At 36.0% G+C, this 20,207-nt stretch overlaps 1 protein-coding gene across 2 annotated transcripts; it reads left to right on the top strand.

Moving 5' to 3' along the window:
* The first annotated feature begins 12,002 nt into the window (after nucleotides 1–12,002).
* Nucleotides 12,003–15,205, top strand: LOC141716996 (uncharacterized). Of its 2 annotated transcripts, XM_074519125.1 has the most exons (5): nucleotides 12,003–12,302; nucleotides 12,409–12,434; nucleotides 12,570–12,845; nucleotides 14,399–14,605; nucleotides 14,871–15,205. In XM_074519125.1, the coding sequence occupies exons 3-5, from the start codon at nucleotides 12,696–12,698 to the stop codon at nucleotides 14,898–14,900; spliced, it is 387 nt and encodes a 128-aa protein (XP_074375226.1). In that variant the 5' UTR covers nucleotides 12,003–12,302; nucleotides 12,409–12,434; nucleotides 12,570–12,695; the 3' UTR covers nucleotides 14,901–15,205. The 2 variants fall into 2 exon arrangements, with proteins under 2 accessions (XP_074375226.1, XP_074375225.1); XM_074519124.1 differs by having other exon boundaries at nucleotides 12,003–12,434.
* The last annotated feature ends 5,002 nt before the right edge of the window (nucleotides 15,206–20,207 follow it).

Genomic DNA, 20,207 nt, shown 5'->3' with positions numbered 1-20,207 from the left:
TAGCCCCTTAATTTTATTTAGGAGTATTACTTTTACTACTATAAATAGCCTAATTATTATTTAATTATAATTAATAAATTATTAAATATCAAAATTTTCTCTGAAATTCGGGTCGGGAAGAACTTGAATCGGGTCGAGAATCAAACCGTGATTTCCAGCTGATTTCTTCATCAAATCATGTGATTCCAGTAACCAAATCGAAGGTTTGATCTGTTCTTTCCATTTCTAACATCAATTTCACGTTTTAATTCATAGTTTTTAATTTGCAAATTCAAGGGTTTATGTTCGAATTAGGACTTTTTGATTGCAGGGTTATTTTGATGTTTTGATGATTGATATAGCTTTGTTAGATGATTTACAGTCGATTCATGGTGTTTAATTGAACGAACGATGTATGTATAGTGATTCACGATTTCTAGGGTTTATGTCAGATTTTCAAAACACAACTCGATGATTTCTGTGCATATTTGATTCTTGATATGTTAGGGCTTTGATTGTATGAGTTCATAGCTTTAATTTCCACTATAGAACGAGTTTGGTTTACAGAATCAAAAGATAGGTTTTTGGCCGAAGTTGAGTTTGATTTTGATCGGAGATGAAGTTTCAGGGATGTTTTTGGTTTGTTTTGGCCGGGAACAGATTGGGCTAGTTGCCAGGAATTGAAACCCTGTGAAAAACGAACCAAACGGTTCCGTTTTTGGCATGAAAATGGCTCACCAGAATCTGCACCGGTGGCCGGATTCTGGGCAAAATCCGGCGTGTTCTTCACGACCCGGATTTTGACCCGTATAAAATTCCCGGTTTTGATCTGTTTTGTCAGATGTCTGGTTTCCGACAGATGTTTCTGGAATTTTAATTTTTATTTTATTTTTATTAATTTTAAAAAAAATCAGATTTATTTATTATATAAATTGATTAATTAATTATTTAATTAATTGATTTATATTATAAATAATTCAAAATTATTTTCTAAAAATCAGATTGAATTATTTTCTTAATTATTTATTATTTATTAACTATTTATTAATTATTTAAAAATGATTAGGTATTTTGATAATTAATCAAATAATTTTCATTAAATCATAATAAATTTAGAAAAATCATTTTTACTTCTGATTTTTCTTAAATAATGATTTAAAAATTAGTTTTAAGTTTTAAAAATTAGTAATAATTATTTATAGTGAATAATAAATTGAATTATCAGTGTTTAATTGATAATAATTAGACCATTAGTCCGATTCGAGTAAAACGAAAGCCTGTTGACTCAGAAAAATGAATTCTTTTCATTAAAAATAAAATTAAAGCTTAATTTCTTCTAGAAATTAGTTGATTTTGTTACTTGTTTGATTATCAGTTGAAATGCGTGCCAAGATAAGTCTGAAAAATTCCGAAAAAATGGGAAACGAGTCAGATAACGATCAGTTGAGCGATCAGCGAGTCGATTTTGGTTCTAAAAATTATTTTAACTATAAAAATGATTGTGTGCTTATATGCTTATATGTATTACGAGGTTAATGGAGTCTTATTTGTTAATAAGTAATACATGAGTCAGTCATAAGCGCGTGGGTAGATGTTAGGAAAGGTGTGAAGTCGATTCAAGATGCAATTGAAGTACGAAATGACTTAATCAGTCTATTTCTCTAACATAAGCTAAGCCAGCAAGGCAAGTTGAGTCGGTATTAGAGGAAGGTGACATATTTGCAGTGAGTCGCACAGAAGGCAAGTTTTTCCCTTATTCTACTTTCAGAATAGTGACATTTCTTCAAATGCTTATCACATTTGCACTCTTTTGATTATTGTTCTTAATCACTGATACACACTTGCTATTCCTTTGCTCATATTTCATTTCGATTCTTGATTTCTCCATTTCTTTGGATTCTTGATTCATATTCCATTGATGATACATTGAGATTGATATATTCTGGTGGGGGTTATATCTTTGCAGATATTCCCGAAATTACGGATTCATTTAAAATGCTTTAACACTGTTTATATTTTGTGGACTTGTTGGGCAATTTTTGGCTCACCCTTTTTGTTGTTATTCACCTTATTGTTTTCAGTTAAGAAGGAATATGAAACCCATCAGGACTCGAGTGGTAAGGAAGCGGGTCAAGCCTCGGGATCCTCTCATACCCAAGGTGTTGATCCTAATCCAGGAAGAAAGCTTTGAGTTGCCCGAACAGGTGGAGTGTTGATAGATAGTGTGTGTGTTTGAATAAAAGCTGAACTTAGTTTAAGATGAATTAGACAATGGTTTGTAATAAAGAGTGCTTGTGAAATTTTGAATTTGGTTTTGTAATAAAGTAGTTAGTGGTTCTTGTTTTCATACTTCAACCTAAAAAGATCCTGGTTAGTGTTAAAGGGGTTTAGATTCATTTCTTTATTAATTGTTAATCAGATTGTTACAAGTTTGGTGATTAGCTAGTAACCCCCAGACTTATACCCCGGGTCTGGAGGGCGTTACAGGTTTGGCATCAGAGCTGTAGGTTTGGTCTCTGAAAACAAGAACATTAGGGTTAAGATGAGATATGGAGATCACATAGGATAGGAATAGTTAAATAGAGAGATTAATGTTAGGATCTAGGTTAGATTAGGTTAGGAGAGTATAAATTTTAGGATTGTTTAGTGACTTTTCTTGTCTTTGGTATATTATCAGATGGCATCTTCTGGTTATTCTGCGTCTTCTGAGAGGACAGTCATCGGGCCAGCAACACCAGTTATACCTCCAATATCTGAGTATATATTTCCTCCTCTACCACCTCCACCACCATTGCCACAGGAGCCGGTACCTCCAGTACAGGGGATAGTCCATGACCCCATAGAGATGTTTGATCCCTTTGAGTTCTTTGAGCCGATGGTTCCTTTACCAGTTGAGCATCAGTTTATACCGGGGATTGAGCAGGAGTTACCACTCCCACCATTGTTACCTCTTATACCAGTGCATGCCCCAGAGCCGGATGTGTTTCAGATGATTCCAGTCGAGGGGATGGGAGAGCATGATGTGGATCTACAGTTAGGTTTACCACAACAGGGTGCAGGTATACCGAGGGTTCCGTCACAGGAGACAGTAGGTCAGGTTGCTCAGCCGCATATGGTACCATACCATGAGTACAGGGTTATGAGGGATGATGTGGAGTATTGGCGGGCACAGTATCGAGAGATCATGCATCTGTTTGATCAGAGGGACAGAGAACCGTTAGCGGCCCTACAGCCGGATTACTATATGAGACAGCGATTGCAGTCTGTTTTGATGAGCGCCACTTGGGAGCTTTATGATTTGACCCATGAGGGACCACCTTCTTTCGCAGAGTTCTACAGGATATTCTGCTTGGCACAGACTTTGGTCCAGGCACATAAAGAGGAGCTTAGGTGTATTCCGCCTGGGTTTTGAGACAGTGACGGTTTTGAGACAGTAACTCCAGGGTACAGATGTATATAGAGGTAGCATAGTATAACTTAGTGAGTAGTGTGTACGTGTGTACTAGTAGTTTAACCTGTAGTAGTAGTTTAACCGGTAGTGGTAGTATGACTTGTAGCCTTAGTGATTACCAGTAGCACGAGACTTTTTGTATCAAGCATTTACACCTGAGGCTGGTGTCACATATATATAAACTGAACTTTTCAAATTTCTTTTATTTAAATTTCAGTCTTTACAGTTTTACAGCATTCATTTTCACTTCATTGTTTTACAGCTTTTCGTATTATAATTCCTGTTAAAAAAAAGAACAACCATTTTCTTTAACTACTTATATTTCCAGTTTTTAAATTCAGCAACTGTTTTCTTTAATTAAAGTATGTTGATAATAAAGGATAAATTGTTTTCTTACCTACTGTCAATTGTTTATTAAACTGTTAAAGAAATATCACCTGTTTTATTATCAGAAGAAGATGGCACCAAAAAGAAAGACTAAGGCTGAGACCTCTAACAGCAATTCCGAAGGTCAGACTAATGAGACCATGAACCAAATGTTCCATCTGATGCAACAACAGATGGTAATGATGTAGCAGCAGATGCAGCATCAACAAAAGCAGATACAACAACAAATGTTACAGTAGCCACCTCGTCCTGAGCCTCAATTACCACCAATATTACATGTCGTTACTTTTAAGCAGTTTCAGTCAGTTAAACCTCCAGAATTTGAAGGGTATACTGATCCTATTAAAGCTACCACTTGTTTAAAAGAGATAGAGAAAACGTTTGCACTAGTAAAGATAGGTGAGGATCAGACACTGATTTTTCTAGTTACTTGTTGAAAGGAGAGGCAAATTATTGGTGGGAATCTAAAAAGGCTTTAGAGGGTGAAGAGGTTATTGCATGGGATAGGTTTAACGAGTTATTTTTAGAAAAGCATTTTCCTCGCTATGTGAAGAACCAAATGCAGATTAAGTTTTTAGAACTAAAGCAGGGAAATATGTCCGTGGCAGAGTATAAAGCCAAATTTACTGAGTTGGCTAGGTTTGTTCCAGAACAGGTTGATACTGAAGAGAAGCTAGTTCAAAGATTTCAAGAAGGATTACGACCATGGATTCGTTGCCAAGTTGCAGTTTTTGAATTAACAACATATACCGCCATAGTCCAGAAAGCTTTGATTATTGAAGAGGAAAGTGAAAGATCTCAGCAAGATAAAGGACAGGGAAGTTTCCAAGATCGCTCCAACAGGAAGCCGGGATTTCAAGCCCGGGCAAATTTGAATTTTAAATGGATAGGACAAGGTCCACATAAAACAGGTAATCGTTTCCAAGCCCCCAGTCAGCAGGGAATGGTCAAAGTTCCAGTGCCGTACTGCAAGACATGTAATCGAAAGCATACCGGTGTATGTATTAAAAGGGATGTAACGTGTTATCGATGTAAGCAGAAAGGGCATTACTCTAACGAGTGTTCGGTGGGTAGAACAGCGGAAATGACTTGTTTCCAGTGTGGGAAGAAAGGGCATATCGCCAGAAATTGCAAAGGACCAGCTATGGCAGCCAGTATTCCAAGAGTGTTGGCATTACCTCCGCCGCCGCCTAATCAACCCAAAGCAATGACTTTTAACATGACAGTGAAAGAAGCAGTGCAGAGTCCGAGTGTTATTGCAGGTACGCTTTTGGTGAATTCCGTAAGTTCAAAATATTAATTAATTCTGGAGCAACCCGTTCATTTATTTCTGAAGAATTACTTGATAAATTACATTGTAAAATCGAATGGTCGGGCGAGACGTTAATTATAAAATTAGCGAATGACGACCAAGTTCCAGTAGATCGAGTAGGTCCTGCGTGTGATGTAGAAATAGTCGGACATCATTTTTCGGTAGATCTGATTCCTTTTAAGCTAGGAGAGTTCGATGTCATTTTGGGAATATATTGGTTAGCTTGTCATAATGCTCAGATAGATTACGCGAATAAGAAAGTCAAACTGCGAACTGCGGAAAATGTAATGGTAATATTCAAGGGCGAAAAATAGCGGAAGAAATTTCTCACCGTGATGCAGACTAAACGATTGCTTCGACAAGGTTGTGAGGTGTACATAGCTTACGTGTTAGATACCGAGAAAGGAAGTCCTAAAATAGAAGACATTCCAGTTGTGTGTGAATTTCCGGACGTCTTTCCAGACGAGCTTCCAGGGTTACCTCCAGATCGAGAAATCGAGTTCACGATTGATTTAGCATCAGGCACAGAACCAGTTTCGAAAGCTCCATATCAAATGGCTCCAGTCGAGATGAAAGAATTATCAACGCAACTGCAAGATCTGCTAGACCGAGGCATCATACGACCTAGTGTATCCTCATGGGGTGCACCGGTGTTGTTCGTAAAGAAGAAGGACGGCAGCATGCGATTATGCATCGACTACCGGGAATTGAATAAACTCACTATCAAGAACAAGTATCCTTTACCGAGAATTGACGATTTGTTCGATCAGCTAAAAGAAGCCGCATGGTTTTCGAAGATAGATTTGCGATCAGGCTATCATCAATTGAAGATTAAAGCCGAAGATATTCCCAAGACTGCATTTTGCATGAGATATGGACATTACGAGTTTCTTGTGATGGCATTCGGTTTGACAATTGCGCCAGCAGCATTCATGGATCTGATGAACAGAGTATTCAAGAGATACTTGGACAAATTTTTGATTGTATTTATTGATGACATCTTGATTTACTCAAGGACAGATGAAGAGCATGCAGAACACTTGAGGATAGCTTTGGAAATTCTGAGGAAAGAGCAACTATACGCGAAATTTTCAAAATGTGAATTCTGGTTAAGAGAAGTACAATTTCTAGGACATATCATCAGTAGAAAAGGCATCCAAGTCGATCCAGCGAAGATTGAAGCTGTGTTAAATTGGGAAACACCAAAGACACCGACAGAAGTTCGCAGTTTCTTGGGATTGGCAGGATATTATCGAAGATTTGTCAAGGATTTTATGAAAATAGCAATGCCGTTGACCAAGTTAACTCGAAAAAGTGAAAAGTTCGTATAAAATGATAAATGTGAAGAAAGTTTCCAAGAATTGAAGAATCAGTTAGTAACCGCACCGGTACTAGTATTGCCAGATGAGCAAGGGAATTTCATCATTTATAGCGATGCTTCATATCGCGGACTAGGATGTGTATTGATGCAGCACGGTAACGTCATCGCATATGCTTCGAGACAACTTAAACCTCATGAGCAGAAATATCCCACTCATGACCTAGAATTAGCAGCGATCGAATTTGCATTGAAACTTTGGAGACATTATCTCTACGGTGAAACATGAGAAATCTACACGGATCATAAAAGTCTGAAGTATATCTTCGCGCAAAAAGAACTGAACATGCGTCAACGTCGATGGCTGGAATTGATTAAAGATTACGATGTCACAATCAGTTTGTAGCAGATGCGCTGAGCAAGAAAGAAAGATTGAATTGGTTAACTTCATACGAAGAATTAGCCAAGGAGTTCGACAAGTTGGAAATTGAAATTCGTATTCCCAATAAATCTGCAGAAGCAATCTACGCTATGACTTTCCAACCAGAGTTGCTAGAGAAGATTCGCCGCTGCCAAGAAGAAGTGATGAGTCAAGATGATGATTTAACGGGAGAAGAAATCACAATTCAGAAAGATAATGAAAGAATTTTATGCTTTGCATCGAGAATCTGGATCCCTAATGTGGCAGAACTAAAAGAAGACATATTGCGAGATGCGCACAGTTCGAAGTATTCCATTCATCCAGGAAGCACAAAAATGTATCGCGATATGAAGGAAAACTTCTGGTGACCAAATATGAAGAAGGAAATAGCAGAGTGGGTAAGTAAATGCTACACATGCCAGCGAGTTAAAGCGGAACATCAACGTCCGAGCGGATTATTACAACTGTTAGATATTCCAGAATGGAAATGGGAACATCTAGCGATGGATTTTGTGGTAGGACTACCGAGGACTAAGGTAAATCATGATGCGATATGGGTAATCATTGACAGACTCACGAAGTCGGCACATTTTCTACCGATTAACGAAAGATTTTCGCTCGACAAACTAGTGCACTTGTATTTCAAGGAAATTGTGATGCGACATGGAGTTCCAATATCTATCATGTCTGATCGAGATCCTCATTTCAACTCAAGATTTTGGAGACAATTTCAAGGATGTCATGGAACTAAATTAAACATGAGTACCGCTTATCATCCGCAAACCGATGGAAAAAGTGAAAGAATTATCCAAATGATTGAAGATATGCTACGAGTTTGTGCGATTAATTTTGAAGGAAGTTGGGATGAGCATTTGCCTTTGGTGGAATTTTCTTACAACAACAGCTATCACGCCAGCATTGGAATGCCACCGTATGAAGCATTATACGGAAGAAAATGCAGATCACCAGTACATTGGGAGGAAGTTGGAGAACGCAAGATTTTGGGTCCCGAATTAATCCAACAGACTAAAGAAAAGATTGAACTTATTCGAAAAGGACTCGATGCAGCACAAAACAGGCAACGCAAATATGTAGACCAAGCAAGGAAGGATATGGACTATCAGGAAGGGGAAAACGTATTACTCAAAATATCTCCATGGAAAGGATTGACCAGATTTGGCAACAAGGGTAAATTGAAACCTCGATATGTCGGACCGTTTGAAATTTTGAAGAAAGTGGGAAAAGTTGCTTACGAATTAGCTTTACCGCCTACTATACAACATATTCACAATGTGTTTCACGTGTCAATGCTTAAGCGATATAATCCTGATTCTAAGCATGTAATGGAGTATGAACCGATAGATATCCAACCTGATTTGTCTTTTGTAGAACAGCCGGTAAGAATTTTATATCGGCGAGAGAAAGTGTTGAGAAATAAGTCTGTATTTTTAGTGCGAGTGTTGTGAAGAAACCCTAAGGTTGAAGAATCAACCTGGGAACTTGAGAGTGAGATGTTAGAGAAATATCATCATTTGTTTTCATAGAAGATTCTGAGGATGTAATGTCTGGGAAATTTACGTTTGTATTATATCATATTTATAATAAATAAGGTGCGTTGATGTGTCATTTATGTGTGATTATCTGTCAAACCCTAATTGTTACGTGTTATATGCATTCTGTGTCATTTTTGTATTTTTAGGATATTTTTTTCAGATGTTTTATTTTGCATTCATCGCTTTCATTTCAAATGTTTTACGACCCAAACCATGATTTTAAAGCAAGTATTTCAAATAAAATAATGGGCCTTATTTTCATCAAATGGCTTTTTCCATCGCATTATTCTGAACATCTAGACATTTTATAAATTTTCTCGTTTTACGAAAAATGACTTTTCCGGGCCCCATTGGGTGTTAAAAACCCCACAAAAATCACATTTTTATTTTTATAAAATTATAAGACTTTCATTTATATTATTTATTTGCATTTTTGCATTATTCACAATTTTTGGGAAATTTTGGCATATATATTGCATATATAAAATATTTATAAATTAAATTTTAATACTTAAAAATTATAAAAATTAGGGCCAAATATTTTTATTAGATGTATAATTAGCCCCTTAATTTTATTTAGGAGTATTATTTTTACTACTATAAATAGCCTAATTATTATTTAATTATAATTAATAAATCATTAAAAATCAGAATTTTCTCTGAAATTCGGGTCGGGAAGAACTTGAATCGGGTCAAGAATCAAACCGTGATTTCCAGCTGATTTCTTCATCAAATCATGCGATTCCAGTAACCAAATCGAAGGTTTTGATCTGTTCTTTCCATTTCTAGCATCAATTTCACGTTTTAATTCATAGTTTTTAATTTACAAATTCTAGGGTTTATGTTCGAATTAGGACTTTTTGACTGCAGGGTTATTTTGATGTTTTGATGATTGATATAGCTTTGTTAGATGATTTACAGTCGATTCATGGTGTTTAATTGAATGAACGATGTATGTATAGTGATTCACGATTTCTAGGGTTTATGTCAGATTTTCAAAATACAACTCGATGATTTCTGTGCATATTTGATTCTTGATATGTTAGGGCTTTGATTGTATGAGTTCATAGCTTTAATTTCCAGTATAGAACGAGTTTGGTTTACAGAATCAAAAAATAGGTTTTTGGCCGGAGTTGAGTTTGATTTTGATCGGAGATGAAGTTTCAGGGATGTTTTTGGTTTGTTTTGGCCGGGAACAGATTGGGGTAGTTGCCAGGAATTGAAACCTTGTGAAAAACGAAACAAACGGTTCCGTTTTTGGCATGAAAATGGCTCACCGAAATCTGCACCGGTGGCCGGATTCTGGGCAAAATCAGGCGTGTTCTTCACGACCCGAATTTTGACCCGTTTGACCCGTATAAATATCCTGTTGACTCAGAAAAATGAATTCATTTCATTAAAAATAATATTAAAGCTTAATTTCTTCTAGAAATTAGCTGATTTTGTTACTTGTTTGATTATCAGTCGAAATGCGTGCCAAGACAAGTCCGAAAAATTCCGGAAAAATGGGAAACGGGTCAGATAACGATCAGTTGAGCGATCAGCGAGTCGATTTTGGTTCTAAAAATTATTTTAACTATAAAAATGATTGTGTGCTTATGTGCTTATATGTATTACGTGGTTAATGGAGTCTTATTTACTAATAAGTAATACATGAGTCAGTCATAAGCGCATGGGTAGATGTTAGGAAAGGTGTGAAGTCGATTCAAGATGCAATTGAAGTACGAAATGACTTAATCAGTCTATTTCTCTAACAGTAGCTAAGCCAGCAAGGCGGGTTGAGTCGGTATTAGACGAAGGTGACATATTTGCAGTGAGTCGCACAGAAGGCAAGTTTTTCCCCTATTCTACTTTCAGAATAGTGACATTTCTTCAAATGCTTATCACATTTGCACTCTTTTGATTCTTATTCTTCATCACTGATACACACTTGCTATTCCTTTGTTCATATTTCATTTCGATTCTTGATTTCTCCATTTGTTTGGATTCTTGATTCATATTCCATTGATGATACATTGAGATTGCTATATTCTTGTGTTTAGAATATATCAAAGCATACCGATTGTTCCGGTTGCTAAGTGATGGACTGGATAATGATATTTTTTGGATTGAGTGTGTCTTAATCCTGAGGACCTGGATGATTGGTGCCTCGACATGGGCCGTAGTGCCTGGGTACCCGACTGGATCTATATATTGAGATATAGATCTGCATTATATTCTGACTGATCAGCAGAATATAGATGCGAACTTGTGTCCAGTTTAGTTCATTTGTACTCGCCAGTAATGGCCTTCTTTCTATTCTCGTGGGGGTTATATCTTTGCAGATATACCCGGAATTACGGATTCATTTAAAATGCTTTAACACTGTTTATATTTTGTGGACTTGTTGAGCAATTTTGGCTCACCCTTTTTGTTGTTATTCACCTTATTGTTTTCAGTTAAGAAGGAATATGAAACCCATCAGGACTGGAGTGGTAAAGAAGCGGGTCAAGCCTCGGGATCCTCTCATACCCAAGGTGTTGATCCCAATCCAGGAAGAAAGCTTTGAGTTGCCCGAACAGGTGGAGTGTTGATAGATAGTGTGTGTGTTTGAATAAAAGCTGAACTTAGTTTAAAATGAATTAGATAATGGTTTATAATAAAGAGAGCTTGTGAGATTTTGAATTTGGTTTTGTATTAAAGTAGTCAGTGGTTCTTGTTTTCATACTTCAACCTAAAAAGATCTTGGTTAGTGTTAAAGGGGTTTAGATTCATTTCTTTATTAATTGTTAATCAGATTGTTACAGGTTTGGTGATTAGCTAGTAACCCCCAAACTTATACCCCGGGTCTGGAGGGCGTTACAGGTCCTCATGTACCAATGAGAGCTACAACTAGCAATGAACCATCTGTTCCCAAACCTAGGCATGAATGGTCAGATCTTGATATTGAGCAAGTCAAGAAAGACGAGAAGGCCATAAATATATTGTTCAATGGAGTTGATGGTGACATGTTTGATAACATCATTAAATGCAAAACAGCCAAAGAGGTTTAGGACACAATCCAGATTATTTGTGATGGTACTGAGCAAGTAGGGGAGAATAAGATGCAGCTGCTAATTCAGCAATATGAGCACTTCCACTGTGAAGATAGTGAGTCTCTCACTGATATTTTTAGTAGATTTCAAAAGCTACTAAATGCTCTGAAGTTGCATGGAAGAGTCTATCAAACAAAAGACTTTAACCTCAAGTTCCTTACACTACTAGAATTCTGTCAATAGACATCGGTCCTTGGACATCGGTTGCTTAAACAACCGATGTTAAAGTTCTTTCAGACATCAGTTATTTTTAAAACGATGTTATTGTATATATTAGACATCGGTCGATAAAATAACCGTTTTCAATAATTATTTTAAAAAAAGGAGAAACATGAATTAGACATCGGTTTATAACTTAACCGCTGTCAAATTTTCTTAGACATCGGTTTAAATTTGCAACAGTTGTTGATTATTAATTTTAAAAATTTTAAAAAAATACGCGCTCAATTTCCCCCTTTTTTTCCCAAATGTTTCCCCCTTTCTAACTAAAATATTCCCCCAGTTTATTTCTTCCATTCCAAAATCTATTCATTTTCCCCTTTACTCTCCTTATTCCCGTCTCTCTCACCTCGCTCTTCTATCTCTATCTGCTGTTTCCCTCTCTCCGATCTCTGTCCGGTCTCCCTCTCTCGCCTCTCTCTCTCTTTGGTTCTCTCTTACATCTCTCTCTATCTTAAAATCTCCCCATCTCACATTATCTCTCACCATCTCATATTATTTGTAATTAGGGTTCTAATTGAACCCCAAATTGAAGAATATCTCGATTAATCAAACAGATTTGAGAAATCCTAATTTCTCAAAAAACTGGTTTGGTTTACTTGTTCAATTGGGTTTTGTTTATCCTTCATCTCGATTTAGTTCATAATTATTATTGGGTTTTTTTTAATCTCGTTTCTTTCTTTTTTTTCAACAGGTTCAGAGGTTCATTGAGCTTCACAGGTTTGTATTCACTTTCGTAGTCTTAAATTTTCCATTAACCTTAAACTGAGAGAGAGATAGAGATAGGGGAGTCAGAGAGAGAGTGTGTGTCTATGTGTGTGTTTTGTTGATTATAATAATTGAAGAATTTGACAGATCTTGAAGAAACAAGTGTTAACAGTATTGAAAGCGGTGGAAGATAAGATAGACAATGAGATCTCAGCTCTAGATCGTCTCGATTTGGAGGATATCAAGGTTTTGAGAGAGTGGAGGTTACAGCAGATGAAGAAAATGGCCGACAAGAGGCGACAAGGGGTTGCGTTAGGTTATGGTGAGTACTTGGAGATTTATGTCGAGAAGGAGTTCATTTCTGTTGTTAAAGCTAGTGATCGTGTTGTTTACCAATTTTATCGCGAAAATTGGCCTTTCAAGGTATGATTATTATGTGTATCTGCGTGTTCATAATTAATTTTATGTTTTGTGTTGTATATTATGTGTAATGCATCAAGTTTGATAGTGTATTAGTATTTGATGATTTTGTGGTGGAGTGGAATTACCCAACTGTTATTGTGTCAGTTTTTTTAATTAAAAAGATTTTTTCAAATTGTGGTTTCAGATTAGAATTAGTTTGTTAAATGGACTGTTATAAGAGTTTGTAAATACCTATTAATTTATGCAAAGTGAGGCTAGATACAGGGTATGTTCTATAAGTAATATAGGGTATGTTCTACAGTTGCCCTTGTGATGATTATGAATGGGTATCTTGTCCTGAATTTTTTCATTTCTAAAGTCAACAGAATGTTGTTTGGGTTTGTGGTCTGTACTGGAACTGCTGCATACGTGGAATTTATATTCTATTTGATAGTACACAGTGATTGCCTTCCTGCTTCCTAGATCAACCAAATATTTTCCAAGGGTTACACTAATGTTGGGAAATGAGTTAAGAAATGTCTTGTTGGCTTGAGGAACCTCAAAGTACAAGTTTTTTTATTGTCAGATTGTTGTTGAACCATAGATGGGCTGTTAATAGTATATTTTTTCAAAACCAAAATAACATGATTAATTCACTGACCCTTACAAACTGAAATATGTGAAATGTTTGCGTTTGGTTGTTCTTTCTTGGATTGGGAAAAGAGTGCAACGTATTGCAGATATATGAACTTTGCTGGTCACTCCGACTGAGCAAGACAAAAGGTAAGTTGTTGCACAAGTTCACCAGATCATTGCTCTGGTTAAGAAATGAACAAGCAGCATCTTGGATGATCGGTTGAAGCTATTATAGTTAATAATTGTAAAATGGTTACCCAATTTGTAACACACTTTACTGGGGCACATTTTAAGTTTTAGCTTTTTAAGTCTGTCTTTAGGGTTGCATTTGTTACTAGTTATGTGTATCAAGATATCTGAGTCAGACTATAGTACTGTCAGATGTTAGGTTTGCTTTGCTTTGCAAATAAACTGTTCTAGTACCAAAGACTTGGGAGGATGTAAACCATTTTGGTATATAGAAGGTTTCAATATCTTATTTCAAATCATATATGGGACGATGTACAGTAACTTAACTTATAGACAATCTTCTGTTTTCATTTAGTTTGATACCCTTTATATTTGCTTAGAATTTAAATGTATCTTCAGTTTTTTTCTTTTTATTCAGTAGATGTTGGCTGTAAATTGTACGAGATAGACTCATAGACCCACGTATGGCAGGTCCTTGGGTAAGGCTACAAAAATGAACGCCTAGGGCACCAAAGCCCCAAAAAACCTATATGTATGTAGTAGTATATAATGATGAATTTATGCATTTGTATATTTACATGCATCATTGATCTGTTAAATATTAATACAATCTTTTCAATAAGTTATGATTCAGGGTATGTTCTATAGGTGATGAATGAAAGAGCTAAGAATAGAGTGGATCATCAACAGGATTAGAATTATGTTGTTATAAGTGTTTATTTAGCTCCGATACAGTGTATGATATACAGGTGATGAAAGAAAGAGCAAAGAATAGAGTGGATGATCTACAGGGCATGTTCTGTGATCTTCAATCAGCTAGAAAAGAGAGTTGTACTAATGATGTTGCTTTATCAGAAGAACAAGTTAATCAGATGCTTAGAGAGTGGCAATCTGAACTTAATCATCCTTCTCCTGCTTCTTTAGATACAAGTAAAGCTGTCATTGAAATGAAAAAGGTAAATGTAACATTTGAATTGTTGAATGCAGAAACCAATGAAAGGATATGTTTTATAAATGTCAGTCCTGATGAAGTTATCTGAAGCTTGTTCTACAATAAAAACAATGATTCCCTCATCACTGTTTTAGTCTATGCATCAGACAACTTCAGCTCCTTGAAATGCCGAACCACAAGAATTGAGTGTATAAATATTATACTGAGTTGCTACGTTTATTTTTTAGGTTCCATTTTTTCTTTCCTTACATGTGTCATTTATAATTTAGATACATTCGTCATGGCAAGCCAGATGCTAGCTTCCCTCTTTTTGAGTCCGAGTCATTAAAATGGCTTGGCTTTGTCAACCCTGCTGACAACCCTGCTGCCGCACAAGGCTTGGAAAAGTTTTAGGCGAGACAGATATCTTTTTATTGATTGGAAGCATGGTAAAGAAAATTGGAGCCCGCATGAAAGGGGCTGACTTGAGTACTAGGAATATGGTTGATTTTACACATTAGTTGTACTTTGTTTAGAATGATAAACATATTTGATATTAGTTGTACACATTGAGAATTTGTTGATCTTGAATTCAATTGAGTAATAATATATATGTATTGGTTGAGTTTTGAGAATTAAGTTTTTTCAGTATTGTGGTTAATATATTGTATAATATTCGATGTTAATAAAGGGATATTAGCACATGTAAACAATGAAATAACATCAATTCAAAAATAAACACCCGATGCCTATTTATCATATTAACATCGGTTATTTAAAAAAAATCGATGTCTATTGTTCAAATTGACATCGGTTATTTAGAAAACAATTGATGTCTATTGTTCAAATTAACATCGGTTCTATAAAAACAACCGATGTCTAATAGGTTTGAGACATCGGTTTTTTAATTTTAATCGATGTTAATTCATAAATATTGCTTCTGTACTATAGCTTTAAATAGGCCTAATCGTTTTAATATTGCATTTCTGAACTTGACATAACTCAATTAGATAACAATAATGTTAATTAGACATCAGAAATTTTCCAGAAACGTTGTGTATGATTACTTAGACATCGATTTTTAACCGATGTCTATGAGAAAATATCTTTAACATCAGTCGCGAAGACATCATACATTTTTTATATAGACATCGGTTTTTAACCGATGTCTAAGGTGTTTTTTCTAGTAGTGTTAGATCTCTTCCAAAAGAATAGAAGCCAATGACAGTCTCATTAAGAAATTCACAGGATTACAAGAAGTTTACCTTGGAGAGACTGTATGGCATCCTGAAAACATAAGAGCTTAAAATAGAGCAAGATGAAAGGATGGAGAAAGGAAGGAAGAAAGGAGGGTTCATAGCACTGGTTGCTGAGTTAGATAAAGAGAAAGAGATGAAGGTAGAAGTTGTTGAGTCTACATCAAAGGTCTGTGAAAGCAAGGGCAAAGGGCTGGTAGCTGAAAATGAAGATCACTTGAGCCAATATGACATGGATGATATTGATGAACATCTAGCATTCCTATCCAGAAGATTTGCCAAGCTCAAATTCAAAAAGAATTTTGGAGCATCCAAGCCAAGTAGAAAAATGGTGGATAAATCCAAATTCAAATGTTTCAAATGTGGCTTGGCAGGGCATTTTGCAAGTGAATGTAGAAAGTCTGATTCCAGCGAGAAGAAGTTTGAGCCTGTTGATTATAAACAGAATTACTTTGAGTTGCTCAAACAAAAGGAAAGGGCTTTCATCACACAGGAGAATGACTGGGCTGCAGATGGTCTGGATGAAGATGAAGAAACAAACTATGTCAATCTAGCCCTGATGGCCAAGTCTGATGAAACAGAAAAAAGTTCTTCAAGTCATCAGGTAATCACCACTAACCTAGCACATCTATCTAAAGCTGAGTGTAATGATGCCATAAATGACATATCCACAGAATTATATCACTTGCGTGTTACACTTAAGTCCCTCACTAAGGAAAATGCTAAAATTAAAGAAAATAATTTATTTTTAAGTGAGAGGAATAATGTGCTAGAGTCTCAGTTTATTGAATTTGAAAAATTGAGAATTGAGTGTAAGATTGCTAAGGATGAATTAACCGAGTCCTTGAAGAAAGAAAAGATTTTAAAGAAGCAGCTTGAACGAGAACAAGAAGTGATTAAAGCATGGAAATCATCCAGAGATGTCCATGCTCAAATCACTAAAGTTTAAGGTATTGAATCCTTTTGTGATGCATCCTGGAAGAAGAGTAAAGAGAAGCTTGAATCCAATTTGGTTGAAGGATTGTTGACAGATGTGGACTCGACGGATGATAAAAATCATCCGTCGGATAATCAGAAGGATTATCCATCGAGTGACAAAGAACCACATCTGTCGGCTATGAGTAAACCTATTAGCAAAGCTAAACTAGCTAAGTTAACTGAGAAATATGGATCAGTTTCTAAGAACTTTATTCCAGGAGAATCTAGTCAAGTTAAGAAGGAAAGAAAAGTTAATGTTGGTCATCTGTCCATCAAGTAATTGAATGACAGATTAGAAAAGATTGAGGTTAAAACAGAAACTAAAAAGAAAACCAATAGAAATGGGAAAGTAGGAATTAACAAGCATAACAACTATACACCTGATAAATATGCACCAAGAAAAATCTATGTTAAGTGTGAGTGTTAATCACTTGTCTGTTAATTGCAAACTTGCCATGCCTACTCCTATGTCTGCACCTCCCTCTTTTTCCAACAAGAATGCTATGCCTACCATTCCTATGAATGCACAATTTGCTAATATGTCATTTGCACCTAATCCTTATTATGTTGCATTTAGTATGCCTCAAATGCCATTTAGCATGCCTTATTGGAATAACATGTTTGCAAACAGCATGTGTCACACCCCCAACTAAACAAAACATAATATATAACTATTACAATATTTATAAGAAAGTAAATACATCTGAATCCAAGATCTTACAGTTTAGGGTATGAAACAGCCCAACACTACAAACTATTACAACTAGTTTTAGCATCGAGTCCTCACACAAAACTATCCCTTATTCTACCTGAGCTCGGACATACGCATCGGCGTCACAAGTCGTACGTGCTGTCTACTTGAATCTAACCATAGCTGCTAGCTGTAATATTAGGGTTAAAGCAAGGAGTGAGCCAAATGCTCAACAAGTGCTAAATAATACGATACAAAACATAAATCGAGGCATATATATTAAAGAATGACAATGCGAAGATATAACTAATAATAACAAGAGATGAAATTTTGGGTGATGGCATCATTTGCTTGAGTCAAAACATTTTCAAAATCATATCTTAATCAAAATCATTTTATAACGCTACGGATTACAGCCGGTGATCAGCCGTGAAGTAATCCCGAACCTCGCTGGGTTCTAAAACATTAATGGGATCCCTAGGCAACTTTTAAACCTACAATATAAGTGTGGAAAGGACTCGCGTCTCAGTCCAGATCCACCATTCAAAGAAAGCATTTATCCCCCTTTGGGACTGAAAATCCATATTTTAATCATTTCAAAAATTGATGCCGATTGATAATAAAATATCTTAAATAGTAAACATTTTTATTAAGGGATTTAAGTTTGACTTGAAACACTAAAATTATGTTCACTAAATTTTAGTGCCAAGATCCACTAGACTTCACTCTTTCAGGGTAATTGGAAGGTTTCTATTTACAAGAATTTTGACAAGGAGATTTAGTAGGGTTTTTGGATAATAGGAAGGTGTAATGCCAAACTAGGCTTCAAGCAATGGTTTTAGACAAGGTATAGGTATTAGAACATCAAGAAGATAAGCATAATTGGTTATAAGTATACTAGAGGTGTTAAGGTATAAAGAAAGTGATCATTAGCTTAAGGTATATCAGGATGTCAAACTTTAAGGTAAGGATAGGGTTATCAAACAATCATGAATAACTTTAAAGAATATCTGGCTTTTAGGTATCAAGGTAAAGTTTCTATTGGGGTTCAAGCATCAGGGTGAAATGTCAAGATTTTAGGAATCAATAGCATGTGAATCAAGAGGATCAATCAAGTATTATAACAATCTTTATTTTATCATGGCATTCCAATTACTTTGATGTACTAGCATGATACGACTTTTGATCTACTTGCAATATGTACTTGAGGGTTCATGGCATTTCTATATAATACGAAGATATATTTGAGAATCAATTGGTTCAAGTCTACCAAGATAACTCAGGATACTCGCTTCATATATATATAGGAACTAGTTATCACACATTTGCAGTATAAACGAAAAAGCAGGTTGAATCACTTGCCATGAGAAAGGCTGGACTGGTCTGGAAGGTAGGAGCAACTGGAAGCTTTAATCGACCTTTATGGCAAATTTACCCTCGTCTCGAGATCCTACATAAATAATAATAACCTTATTATAATATATTCTCACCAACTCAACCTATTTATAACCCGAAATTAAACACAAATGGCACTTAGGCCTATATGCACGCAATTTATAATCACCTTATAAATACAATAGTACACATAGCCACATATACTCACACATCATATTTTAATACCAAATAATATCACACACACCATAATGCAACACTAGGCTTGGATGATCTCGATCCACAACTAAGTCACTTGATCGCTAAACTAGACAAAGTCTCCAACTTTGGTCTCCTAACTCGATGTGCCTTTACTAAACTATCCAAAATCTATTGACTCTCACTTGGGCCTTTCACTCTAATGGATTTATACTATCTTTCAACTATAGTGGTCAACCTAGGTCTCACTCATAAGTGCTCCAAAACTATGTGGTAAGTGAAAGTGCTCACTAAGGTAAATTTCAGAATGACATCTATGGTTTCTTGAGTGAATTAGACACTCTTACACTACAAGTTTACCTCTAAAGATTCTACACTAGACTCTTCTGATCATAAGGCATCTCCCAAACTTGATGTGGCTCAAGGGCCTAGCTTGGGCCTCCTTGGGCCTAAGCTTAAAGTCCACGGTTCCCCTGTTTTTCTGGGCAGAAAATGCCCTGACTTGAACTAACTTGTGACACATGATTCTAACTCAAATCCTATGAACTATGGCTGGAAAAACACCTCTGACACTCCTTTTAACTAAGGCTCAACAGGTCCTAATGAGGGCCTACCCATGACATGGTCAAAACTTCTTATTTCTAAGTTGCAACAAAACTGTCCCCTGCTAGACAAATTTTGTGATTTCACTCGTGCACCTAACCAAATGACTTACAAACCTCCAACAAACACCTAAAACCTTTTATATTCTCCTAGTTCTAGCTTCTGGTGGCTTGGGCCTCAAAGTGCACAACAAATGCTCATTCAAAACTTCCCCATAAACTAGTTCATCAAATCTGAAAAAATACGAACACTAACTAATCCCCTTCCACCTTGACTCCTGCTTAATAACCAAGCATCCAACCTTTTCCAAATCAAACCTAGTGCATCACTATCCTAAAATGGTGCCTCAACAGGAGGGGAGATCATCTATGCCCAAGAACATCAACATGCAATTAAAAATATAACATGCAACTCATGGAAAACACTTAACAAGATTTCGGCTAAAACATAAAGTTTAAATTCTTGCAAATTCGACTTATACCTATTACTCAACCTTAATAATCATGAAA

This window comes from Apium graveolens, chromosome 4, assembly GCF_009905375.1.
Source record: "Apium graveolens cultivar Ventura chromosome 4, ASM990537v1, whole genome shotgun sequence".
NCBI classification, from domain to species: Eukaryota; Viridiplantae; Streptophyta; class Magnoliopsida; order Apiales; family Apiaceae; genus Apium; species Apium graveolens.
Note: the sequence above shows the minus strand (reverse complement) of the source record. Positions and strands in the feature narration are given on the sequence as shown.